The sequence below is a fragment of the Channa argus genome, chromosome 7 (assembly GCF_033026475.1).
Source record: "Channa argus isolate prfri chromosome 7, Channa argus male v1.0, whole genome shotgun sequence".
NCBI lineage: Eukaryota > Metazoa > Chordata > Actinopteri > Anabantiformes > Channidae > Channa > Channa argus.
This window is the reverse complement of record NC_090203.1, coordinates 15,068,567-15,081,845: the sequence shown is the minus strand read 5'-3', so window position 1 is coordinate 15,081,845 and position 13,279 is coordinate 15,068,567. Positions and strand designations below refer to the sequence as shown.

The following is a 13,279-nucleotide window of genomic DNA, read 5'->3' as shown; positions in this document are numbered from 1 at the left end:
AATAGTCTATGCCCTGACTGGGGGATGACTGCTCAGCCGTATTATAACACATCATACACAGTAACACATCTCCTCATTCCCCATCATCCACCTGTCTGCATGGATGCGCTGGAGAGCGCTTACTCTCACACGTCATTACAAGCCACTTTTAAGAGTCTACTGTTGGGCCAAATTAAGCTCGAAAACATCCCCTTTACTACCATGAACAAAAACACACACAAACACATCCATACCAGTCTAACCCCTGTGGTTTTTAGCCACCAGGGGAATCTGGTGAAACGCTGCCCAAGTATGCATGCTGAGCAGGGGATTACAACACAGTTCTCCCCACAGAGAGCCAAGAACCAGCCAAATCCTGCTTGGGATTACACCCCTGTCCTCACTTTTCTCTCTTTTTTCCCCATGTGCTCTCTCTGCAGGTCTGTTTCTTTCTCTGACTGCCTTGTTCTCTTTACCTCTCTTTGTCATTTCTCTCCCTGTCCACTTTTACCATTCTTTCTCTACCTTCTTCTCTACCTTAAAATTTTGACACAAGGCTTCTGAGGTCTCTTTGTTTCTCTGCTCAACTCTCTAGAGACAAGTGAGAAGCACGGAGAGGAAAATACATGAAGAAAAACTGTTGAGAGAGTGGCTGTGTATTGAAGAGAAACAACACAGATCCATAGAAGATTGATTAGAAATGCTCAGTGGCAGAAATCAGTGGGCTGAGTTGGTTAAGAGGATGGTACTCTATAAAGAGAGCGAAATGAGACAAAAGGAATTATGTCATCTACAGTCCTAACTCCTGATTGCAATACACAGCTAAAGCGCACTGTGTTATCAGCATCCCACTAGATTTCATCATGGGCATTATTGTTTCCCATCACTAACAAAAGGTGGACATGCTGTCCTCCATAATTTCCTTTCAGTATGATCCACTGTGATAATAATCCCCAAACATTCAGAATCATAATAATCCCCAAACACTCAGTCGAAATCCAATCAAAATGTCCGAAATGTTCAAATGTTCATAAACATATGAATAAGTGAACAGTACACGGAGTACTGTAGTAAAAACTGAACAAGCCTTAATTAGGCTACCAAAAGGTAGCATGAAGTAGGTACTGTTTGACCCCTGCTGCAACTAAACTTTGAATCCATCATCCTTGCTAACCTTCGCCTCAAGGCTCAAAGTGGTGAAATGAAAGTTTTGAGTTCTCCAGTAAACCTCTGCTGTTGTTTACTTGTAAGTTTCTGCAGTGGGGATATGACTGTAGTGACAGCAGCTGCCACACATACAAGGCCCTTTACAACTCACTGTAAATTCTTGATCAATGTTTTTATACAACACAGGTATTCTTCAGGGAAATAAAACCTTATACCTGCCAGGGGAGTGTAATATGATCCTCCTCATCATTTTCCTTCATAATAGAGAGAGACACTCCATCAAAACACATAGTCTGGCATGAAGAAGAAAAAAAAAAAAACACAAAGAGGTGTGTATTGATTTTTTTGAGTGGAGTGTGTTTTGCCCGTGAGGGACAGTTTAATGAGTCTACAAGCAGAGTTCCAGAGGGGGAAACCATGAACCAGAGACAAAAGATGTTTTCTCTTTTTCGTGAATGCCAAAGGCTGTGGGTGACAGGGATGGACTTGTCCTCGGGGTGTGATCTCAATTCTCAGACACAATTGTTCTACTGGGGAGAGGTATTCAGAGATCCGGGCTCTTCATTACCTGCATTGTGCAGCTAAAGATAGCAGCAGCATCAGGAATGTGATACACAACAATGTTCTGCAAAAGAAACATGTTATTTTTCTTATGCTTCAATTCAAGACTAAAAATCCCAAAAGAAACTTGCCAAGTCGTGATTTGAACAACAAACTCAAGAGAATTACAACAAATAACAGTGGTGGCGCAGGAGACTACTCAGAACAATTCTTGCTGATTATAGTAAGTCTGTATTAATTGACAGTTCTCTTCTTGATGGATGTCAAGACCAAATAGATGACAGGGAATCTGATTTGGTGAGCTTTAAGGAACGCAGTATCAGCAGAAACATTATCAATCACTAGGCGAAAGCCACTCTTTCATTCTTGATCATTTTGTCTCCACTGTGGGAATTTGATTGAACCAACCACATGATTGAACCAACTGTGCCTACAGGGAAATGATCCCTTGTAATGTGACATGTCTTTATTTCAACATTTAGTGGACAGAATTTGTGGAAGCATAGCTCTGTCCCTGTCTGATTGCTATAGTACCTTTGTGTATTATATAGCTTTAATGTTGGTAAATATCAACATTGCTTCTGTGAGGAGAATATTTGGAAGTTGAAGAAGCCAAGATAGAAGCCAAGAGCTCTCTTTTCTTACATCTCTCCCTCCATATCTGTTCATCTCTTTCTGACATGATCCTCCTGCTCCCTGTCGATAATGTGTTAGCTTTGGACAGGGGACGCACTGGCTAGAGACCCTAGAGACAATTAACCTGATCAAGCCTGCCGTCATGACAGAGGTCTTCTTTGGGCTCAAATGAGGATGATTTATTCATGTTGTATGCACAGCAACAGTGTGATCCAGATGCCTTTTTAACCCTGCTAATTAATTTCCATGGATGGTGAGAAGGGGCCAGGGATGATGGCAGAGGAGAATTGATGGTCTCTTGCAACACTTTTTTATGTGATGTTCTTTGTTATTAATTTTTGGTGTGCCTACACTGCAAATCAATTTCCTTTGGGGAAAATGAAGCTGATCAATCACTCAAACAGCACATCCCACATGATATTTTGGATTTTGTTGTTAGAAAATAACATTGTGTGTGTGTGTGTGTGTGTGTGTGTGGGTGGGGGGGTAATTCAATTTTCAGTCATATATCAGTTTTCTTTGACTAGTCAAGGACATAATATATAAATATTCTTGTTGGTGGGGTTTACGGATTCTTCTGTTCCATCAATTTTCCCCTTCTTCTACAACAGACACTCCCAGAATCTTCCTGAACCTTCTGCAGGGTTTGGCTGTTAGGTTTAGAAGTTCCTTGAAAAAAGAACTCTTTAGTAATGTTGCCAAAAGGCCCGACTCTCAAGGGCAACAATTTCCCTTTTTAAAAAAAAAAAACTAACCAACCGCCTTTTAACTCGCCAGTTTCCTCTGCTTTGTTAGGAGTGCCCAGGCTAACCAGGCATAAAAGTACATCAGTATACCCACTGTAGCGGACCTTAAGGTGATGAGGGAGCTAACCCACAAAACACAGTTTTGTCTTTGCTACAACCTCCCCTACGGCAACAAGCTCTGAGCAGAAAATGAAAGAATGAGATCATGATTTACGCATGGTGGTTGTCCTCCGTAGGGCACGGAGCTCAACAAACTGGGGGGACCATGGTACTGAGATGTCGCTCTTTAACACTAAAGAGAAATTTGTCAAAATTGGTAAAGATAACCGCAGGTCACATCGTTACTGGTGTAACGGAATAGTGGACAGTAAGAAGACCTAGTAAAGTAATTTTGAGACATGTTTGAGAGCTGATGTTTTCTAGCTGCTGGAAGAAGACGCTTTCTGTTGTGACTTAACAATGACAATGTTGAGCTGATGAACAGGTGGATCAGCTCTTGTTTAATAATTTATTCATGGATTAGTTACTGTAGCTTAATTCATGTAAATAACAATAGCTCAAACACTTTTTTTTTTACATACAATTTAAAGTTGTTAAATTCACTTACTGTGACTTTGGATTATGAAAATTACTGCAGGTGAAGTGTTCTCATCTCTAATTCTTTCATTCAATGTAGGCGGGAAGCAAATGGACCAATTACAGCCATGCTTTTGGAATTTAAAGAGAAGAATGGCTGACAGTGTGAATACAGACATCATACATAACACTGTTTTCAGAATCTTGCAGCCCCAAAACCACTCATTTATGTCTTTTCACGGTACTTAACACTGGCACATCAATACTGCACAATCTACTCTTGTTCATTTCAAGCTGCCGGAATGTAAGTAATAACGTCTAAGTATTACATGTCTTTGTTGTGTGTTATTTGAGAACAAGAGAGGAGTGTAAAGTAAAGCCCTTTCACCTCATATTCCTGCTTGAAGCCATAGCCCTCTGCAGTCTTCATCTGGTTGATGTGCTGGAGGAGGTCCGCAACTCGGACAGCAGGGTGGAGCTGCCCTGTGTGGTAGGGGGAGCCTTTACGTCCACATTGGTGCCTCGGGGAGCTTCCCAGCAGGCTGCTGGCTTCGTTCACTGAGCTTCGAGCATCACCTGAATTACACATTTATGACTTACTCTCTTCTTGTACATACTGACACGTACAGTATATGTTACCATTGTCACATTAACAAGATTTGTCTCGACAAAGATGTCTTCATAAAAGACCTTGTGTGTGACAGCAGCTGTGTCTCAAAGAACATGAGAAGCAGACCAGGATCTGTAATAACTTTAGAGTCAACACTTCTGGCTTTTCCTCTATGTTAGAGTGACGATATTAGAAAGAAGATCAAGATAAAAAGCACTGACAAAAATCACAAATCCTTTTATTCATTCAAATACATTACTTCACTTGTGCAATCTTGTGATTCTTTGTGTATCAGCTGCTGGCAGTGAATAGTTGATGGTACCAAAGAATATTTTTCATGCAGGATGATAACTATCTTTCAAAATGCTTCACACATTTATGGAGTGAGTGAGTGAGTGAGTAACGGCCAACAAGATTACAAAGTGAAGGATGATGTGCGTCAACTTTTGAAATTGGACTCTGTAGCTGTTGCAAGCTTGTTTTGTGCACAATGTACGATATATGTTAGGGTGCATTTGTCTTACTACGTGTGCCGCAGGTGTGTGCATCCATAAAGGAAAGAGCCATTCTTTCATCCTCCTGCAGGGTGCTCTGGTCTGTGAAGCTGCGCTCCATAGAGCCCATATGACTCTTCTCTTGCCTGTAGGTAATGGGTGTCTTATTCATGTTCACTGGTTTCCTGTTCATAGATAAAGAGTAAAAATGGAGGGATAATGATAATACAGGAGAGATGGAAACAGACAGAGGTGGAGACAGAAAGTGGGAGAAAATGTTATCTATAGTCAAGAATAACATAGAGGTAATATTTGCAAGAAACAAATGTACATCTTTCCGCCTACAACGTATGAATGGCAGCCAGAGCAAAAGCATATATACGATGGATCACAAAACGATGGAAAAGCAAAGAGGTGGAGTCACTTACGGATAGTAAGAGTAGTAGTCCCTTCTGGTAAGAGTGCAGGAGAAGGAGAAAGAAGAGATGTGACATGAAAGCAATGTCAGCTGAGGGCAGAATGCATTGATTACAGTGAAAATGAGCACCATCCTTCTCATGAGCTCGGCTGTGCAGGCTGGCATATGACACATGCAAACGCACAAAGCAGGTGCTAGCAGACCCAGACCACAGCAAGACAGAAATGTCTCTATCCTTCCATCAAATATGTCTCAGTGTTAAACTTCAAGGACCAGCCCATGTGGCTTCCTGTCACAGCAAATTTAGAAATCAGTTCTCTTAGAGTGGAGGAACCTGGTCTAATGTGCAGAGTAGTGGTGTCTTTCAAAAATCATCGTTATTCAATACTAGCTGGACACTGTGTCAGCCATTTAATAATGATTGCTGGAGCCATGAGTAACTCCCCATTTGGCATGGCAGGTTCTTTAGATTTGAGTCAGACAGATTAAGTCTTATTAGAGACTTTAAATCAGGCTGGCCTACAGCTGCAGCTAAAAAAATGGAGATCTAGAGGTGTAAGAGATCTACTGTAGACTTGTGGGATCATTTGCTAATAATCTGCAAAAGCACACCTTTTCCCACCCAATTACCATCTCATTTAAGGGTCAGGCCTGTGCTTGGTGTGCGTAATTAAGTGGCTAATTGAATTGCATCCGCCTTTAATTAAATACTTCACACTCAGATAGTCTCTGCAGATGGGAGTTGTTTGGTCCCTCTGGTGCACCAAAAGGGAATGAAAACAATGCAGCACATTTGGTCCAGCATCTTCCCTAAACAAGCATGACCTTCCAGAAAGTTCAGCAAGCATAAAAACTGATCAATGAACTGTGCCGAAACAAAAGATAGACGGAAAAACAATGAGGGAGATATAGTGCGATAATGAGCCATGGGTTGTATTGCAGTTATGAGCAGACACTTACCCTTTCTTAATGATGATGATGACGGCACCCAGCAACAGGATGAGGACTACCAGACCTCCGGCACACACCCCGAGAATTAAACCCATCTCTTCAGAGTGTTGGGAGACCTCCAGAGCTTTGCGGTGATCTTTACAAGCCGCTAGATGCCAGCACAGAGGGGCACAAAGCAAATATGGCACATGAAGGAATGTGCCATGTTGATTTGAAGTACAGTAAGTTTGATTTAAAACTGTGAAACAGAAACGAGTAAGTTGTAAATTGATAGGATTGAAGAATTTATCCATCTTGAATACAAACTTTATTTTCACAGTTTTTACATGGGAAGACACAGCTTATCCTGGCTACTGTGAGGACAGTTCGCCAAACCTACATTTCACACATTTCTGCACAATAGCTTTTTAGGTAGGTATTTTAAAAAATAGGTATTTTAAAGTAACAGCAATGAAAGAGACATGCAAATAAAGAAGGTGTTTCTTGAGCAAGGCTGACTGTAATTGCCCAAATTGAGATACAAGACAAGTAACACTTTGAAAAACAAAATCAATGGTTTGCAGGCAGAGTAGTTTTGTTTTCTGTAAAGTTTTCTGTTATCTGTTATTTAGACGTTATATTATTTACAAGCAATGGCGATCAAGAAATTATCAGGTTCCTATTAATTGTTGTAGAATAGAAAATTTTCACAAGAGCTGCAAATATTCTAGGGTAAGCTGGGAATTTGCTAAGATTAATTTATCACAAACATAAATGCTTGAAAGGCATTGTTCTGCCAAGATGTACAATAACTTTGCAACAATAAACCTTTGCATATTGCAATTGTGCATTGTTATGCTATTGTGCACACACTGCATCTGAGGTGCATTTCTACTCAAAACTGAATTAAGTATTATGTTTTCCCATTCACAAGCCATCCACACAGCCCTATGGTATAATCTCAAGGTGTCTGAGAGCTACGAGAAAGGTCGTTATCATAATACCAGGTTATTCATTTCTCAAGCATAAAGCATCATATTTATGTAAATGGTGTCTTTCTTTGTTTTGTTCTGGGGCGAACTGATCTAGTTTTTTTCCTCTGAGCTATCCTGTCCTCCAGGCTTTGACAGCCCTGAAACTAGCCCTTCTGAGCCTATTGGAACAGAAAAACCAATCTGGAGAGTGGGAGAAAGTCAGAGCAAGCCTGGGGATAGAGTTCTATCTTGCAGCCTGCTGGGGAAGAATCAGATCTGGGGCAGGAGAAATTAAAACAGAGCCATGTTTTAGCCCAGCTACAGTATGTGCAGCAGTGAGCACTGTATGGGTGCTTTAAAGCCCTCATCCCAAATAAAGATGAAAGTACTAGGATGGTATAAGTTTATTATTTGGTTGGATTTAAAATCAGTGAGGGATGAGAGAAACAGAGAAAATTATTCATTAGAAAAAAAAAACACAGATTTTTATCTGTGTGATATGTTTCCAAAATGTATGTGTGCTGTTCAGTGTAAACACACCACATCTGACAGGTATACTTTCGTTTTCAGTAGCAGTAGAGAGGGTTTAGCCTGACTGTGAATGGAATGACTTTATGTGGTTTCACACAAAGAAAACAAAGATACCTTTCTGTCTGAGCTACTCTCACTGAAAATAAAGATTTCAGCCCAACTGGAGGTGCTCCATTCAAAAAATAGCCTCAGCCGCAATCCCAACGCTCACTGTTTATTTTATGGTGTGACTTCATTTAAAATTACATCTGAAATACTGAGGTACGATATGCTGACTAAATAGTAGATGAGAAGGTGAAAAATCAATTTCAGTTTTCTGACATTTTGGACAGATAAGGCGGTTTTGCCACATTTAGCCTCAAAATTTCTATTAAGCCAAACACAAGCATGAAATAGATTTCCACATGAATCCATGCACCTGCCAGCTGCCCGATGGTGGAAATTGGCACTTAGAGGAGAAATGGAAGTCTTTTGTTGTGCTGAGCCTGCCAGAGGATCCTTAATTAAACTGTCACCTGGAAGTTGAAATGTAATCTCTAGTTTTGTTATCCAAGCCGGAATCATTTGCCTCCACTTTGCTTGTGATGGGCTGCTTGATAATAACGCCTTAGGACCTGATGATGCGGAGGCTATGTTAATGGTACAGGGATCATGGAGATCACAACCAGCAATGAAAAAAAACTGTTGAGGACCTGTCGCAGCTTGATATTAGAAATCGCACCAAGATTTTATTCCTCTGGATTTGTCTTTGAAGGTGTTTTTTGCTTACATCAACCAGTAAGTGGATGTAATGCAGTTTAAATTATTACTCTTAATTGCGCAATACCTTTTTTTTTTTTTTTTTTTTTTTTTACACGAGACTGTCCCTTCTCTCCTTTCAATTTTTGTTTTATTGTTAATGTCCAGCTTGTTTAACTGTTAGAGCTCTCTTATGCCTTTATTTCTTTATTTCATTCGTTAGTGTCAAAGAAAGGCCCAAGCACAGCTTAAAGCCCATTGCTGTGACAAAGCATAATTAATCAATGCCCAACCGGGTGTCAGTGTGGGGCAGATGGAGTGAGACGCTGAGCTGAAATGGCTGGCCTTGCCTTTTGGCTTTATGCTTGAGCAGAGGCTCATCTCTTTCATTTTTCACTTACAAAAAAGGCCTTCACCAAGAAAAAACACCACGCCAAGTCAATTTAGTTGCAAGGCTCTGCTTACAGTAGTAGTGCTATGATAACTATAAATACATGATTTTTATTCACTGTGATCTGACAGTGTACTATGGCACTGGGGCTCTCATGCCATCAAGACTTAGAGTCAATTTCTCTGCCCTTTTCATGTCCCTTTGAATCCAAAAGCTGAGATACAGAAGAGGAGGGGAGGCAGGGCTTTTTCATACTGATAGGGCAAGGAAGCTCCATCTGGAAGTTTTGATCTGGAGGACCCTTCTAGACCGTGCTGAGGTCATAGCTCTCAGATGTAGCCATCTAGTGTGCTGCTGATGAGAACAAAGAGACTGCCTTTGATTTAGTGTGTCCCAGCGTCTGCCCCCAAACAAACAGGATGAAAGCCTGACCTCTAATCCCTCACTGCTTGTTGCCCTTTTCTCTGAGGCCCACCACTAAACAACCAGGTCTGTCAGAGAAAATTTGTCCAGATCCCCACCTTTGTACTTGTAGAGCGAGAGAGAGCGGTGAATAATGGTGCAGTACAGACCCAAGCAAACCAGACCACTGAAGTCCTAATTCTGTATCTTAGAACAACAAGAAGGTAGGCAATATTCCAAAGCAATCAGAACTGATGCAGAAAAATATATTCAAGGTCACAGCATTTGTAGGAGGAGAAATATTCATGTTAAATTACCTTTGCGAGCAATGCGGATGCAGTTTATTCTGGATTCCTGAAAGAGAACGAAAACACAAACATCAGAGGGGAGGGTGTCGCTTTGCATTTTGCATAAAAGAGATGTGATAAAAGAAAAGAGGATGATGTGAAGACACACATACAAATCATGCTGAAAATATGACAACAGCATAAAACTGTTCTGGATGAATATTTGCTCCCAAGTCAAAATGTGAGGAACCTAGTTATTACCGTATCCCCACTCCCCACTTTATACCCTCTGATTAAATACTCAAATCACTAAACAGCGCATTGCATACTCTTCTCTAATACCACAATTAACTTTATGTTAGAGACAAAGTACAAAATGTGAATAAGCCTAAAAGAGCAAATTACCTTGGAGTTAAAAGTCCTATTGATGACATGAGATCACAAACTATCTAAAATCTGAGAGCTGCAGTGTTAAAGAAGGAGCTTTGAGATTCTTGCTGAAGGAGAAAAGATGAGAGTTGAAATGGAGAAAGCATAATTAAGAGAAGGGCTTCAGACCAATGCACCACTATGAAAAGGAATTAATTTTATTCAAATTTCAGCTGATGACATCTCAGTGTTATGAAAAGGAGCTTTGTCAAACAGCACAAATGAGATTCAAGACTAATCCAATTTCATCCTGCAACCTCTTGGAGGAGATGCATTATCAAATTAAAATTTACAGATGCTAATTCAGGCATTATGGGACAATTATGCAAATGTACCCATTCGGAAACGAGCAAAAAGTGCTTTCCTCAAACTGCAGTAAATTGCTTTTTTTTTTTTTTTTATGAAAATCCTTCTCAGGCTGACAAATACTTAAAACAAGCTCTCAATCCGAGGGTTTGATATGAAAATACAGGCCCAAACTGCAGACAAACATGTCTGTCATACTCTTTATTTGCTCAAACCAGCCCCATAGATTCAGTGAATTGCAGGGAGTAACTGGCAAATGTTTTTTAAAACTAATTGTCTCCCTGTATTTGTATATCTGCATTTGAAAATACGAATGTATATGAAAAAAACTTTTGGCAACACCTAACATAATGTTTTCTATTCCTTTACGTTGTTGTACAGGTTGACTTTTTACATCTGACTAACAAGACTCAAGTGAAGTCAAGGCAATTGACAAACTACACATGCTAGTACTAAAGCAAGTACTAAAGAATATGACATTTTGGTTTTATTTAGGTGGTTGCGCTTCAATGAAATTACTTAGTGATAACTTTGTGATAAGTAAGGCCAAAAGGAGTAAAAGGTCCTGTCTCATTTGACATCTACAAATAATAAAGAACTTCTAAAGATTTTCATCATAAACCAAAATACTGGACGTCCGTTGAACCTATAATTATCTATATTTGCCATATAATTAACAGTTAAAACTGACAAAAATAATAATAGAATAAAAGAAAAAAAACACATTTTTTTTAATTCAACAGAATATTTTAAATAATACAACAAAGGCAAGGTACTACTTATGGCGGTTTTTTTGGTAGAATTTAGTACATTTTTTGGTTAAAACTTTTCTAAATGTGAGCAAAATGCCATAGCATACATGTAATATTGCCTTTTACATTGACTTCATTATTGCCACTGAATGTTTATTGATTTTCACTGATAATGAAAGGGTTTAAAAGCGCAATCCTGGTTAAGTTCTACAGTATGTCTTAAGAAACGGCTGATTACTGTGGGTTTTTGAGGGATTGACTCAGTATGGGAAACATTTTCCATTACACAAACAAGTTACAATTTGTGGAGACAGCATTTGGAATCAAATGGACAATCATTACAAGCTTTGGCAAATTTAGAGAGTACTTTACATTATTTAGATGCATATAATGCTAAAAACGGCTGTTGTGATAGATAGAAACGTATTCTGCAACGTGCACATGCAAATTATTCTGTTGCCATCTCAGAGATGGCAAGCTCCAGATAGTGGACCACACATCACACCTCTGGTTGTGTTGTGCCAGTCACGCCAGAGGGGCTGGTGGTTCCTGGCAGCTTAAAATACAAAACAAAAATGCCAACTCACAGCACAGGGACCAACAGCGCACACTCAAGGATTTAGAGTGTGTATGTGTGTGAAGTTGGGGAATGTAAGTGCAGTTATTATAAATGGCTATAGTATGGTCCCTGCAAAGCTACAGTGTGTATTCATAGTCTTTCAAGCACCTCTTTAGATGGATCAATCAAAGCAATTAGAGAAGCTTGACAGCGACTCTCGAGATAATTAGCATGAGTAAACGCCAAATATTATGGGTCCCTTATACTGTTTAAACTATTTCCATTGCTATCCCCACTGAAGATGATCATCCACAGAGTTGCTACTGCACAAAGATATTCAGGACAAACACAAACTCAACAAACCACACAAACCCTGACTTATTATGCTATACAATTAAATGATAAAATAAGCAGGCTGACAATTCAGTTTACATTTTAATAAGGTTTCCAGGGTGCAAATACCTCTGGTCAAACATGACAACTTTATCACTACTGGAATATGAAGAAACCCTTATCAGCAGTTGTTTATCTACATGTTTGATTGTGTTCTGTTCTTTTGTTCTGAAAACCGTTTGAATACCAGGTTCTTTTTTTTCCCTTCTAAAAATATTTTTTTGTGTTTTATCAACGAACATAAGTGTACTAAAGGTGATTATTTTCTTCTGTATCCAATCCAAAAGCTACTACAGTAGATGAATATCCCTTAGTGCATGCAGGTGCTGGATGTTGTTTTGCTCCCATACAAAATCTTTTTTTTGTTGGCCTACATTTTTGTGAGAGCACAAGCACAGTGTTAAAATGTAGCAGGCCTGATATGCATAATTGTACATGGTGGATAAGCCGGAAGACAAAATACAAAGGAAAATACAAAATAGCACAAAACACACTGAGCAATTCTGAACCTTTCCAATCCATAGAGGCTGCATAAGCCAAACATGCACAAACATCTGCTTTGTGGTTTTAATGGGGTCTCTCATTAACACTTGGCTGACTGCTGTCAAAACACTGTGAAGTGAAAAATAATAACTCCATAGCATAAGTACAGTCATATCACTGGCAGTCCAAAGAAGACATCAGTGTCGTAACACATTTAGCCGCCTAATCACTGCTATTATTTGTGCTGATTCTGCTGTAATGCTGAGGAGTCAGTTCATGTTGTCATGTTTCTGTGCTGTGACATGTTCAATGTGGCCTACTGATAAAATTTTACAATCCCAGCAACAACCTGACCCTCAACTGTGCTGAACTGATGAAATCCCAGGCTTAATATATGGAAAAAAGAAGAAACAAAAATTCACAAAAAATACTGTACTTTGTAGTGAAAAACATCTTAATTCTGCAATGTTGACAGTAGAACAAGGTTTATTCAGTTATTTAGTATGTTGTTGATTTTCTACTAAAACAAAAAATGGGCTGTTTTAGGTCCTGCTCCAGTAATAGAGGACTGATGCCCAATTTTGACTCTGCTACTGTATTTCCAGGCGAAGGCAGCAGGGTTAGAAAGACTGGGGACAAGGTTGGCTGTGTGATTTGGCACTGTGCCCCACTCATTGTGGGTCATGGATGCTGGCCCCCTGCCAGGCAAAACAAAACCTAATCCCATCCGCCAGAAAAGCCAGGCCTCCCCTATCTAATCCCATGCTTAGTAGCCTGGTTGTGTGAAGTGCTCACACTGCACTCTATCCGTGTGTTTCTCCACTGGGTTGGAAAAAGATGCTACTGGTGGGGATGAGCCACCAAGCTATGTTCATGGGACTTTATAATATAGTGACTTCAAATGATAAAAACAAAAA

At 39.7% G+C, this 13,279-nt stretch overlaps 1 protein-coding gene across 6 annotated transcripts in view; it reads right to left on the bottom strand.

The window, feature by feature from the left end:
• The window catches only part of ptprub (protein tyrosine phosphatase receptor type Ub), a 142,281-nt gene that overhangs the window by 24,373 nt on the left and 104,629 nt on the right, over nt 1–13,279 (bottom strand). For 4 of the 6 annotated variants that reach the window (XM_067510088.1, XM_067510089.1, XM_067510093.1 and 1 more), the window contains 5 exons: nt 9,471–9,507; nt 6,148–6,286; nt 5,198–5,221; nt 4,800–4,954; nt 4,054–4,241 (listed from right to left, as the gene is read on the bottom strand). In XM_067510088.1, coding sequence (XP_067366189.1) covers nt 4,054–4,241; nt 4,800–4,954; nt 5,198–5,221; nt 6,148–6,286; nt 9,471–9,507 — 543 coding nt within the window. The remainder of the gene's footprint in view (nt 1–4,053; nt 4,242–4,799; nt 4,955–5,197; nt 5,222–6,147; nt 6,287–9,470; nt 9,508–13,279) is intronic. The other 2 variants (XM_067510090.1, XM_067510091.1) reach the window with 1 other exon arrangement.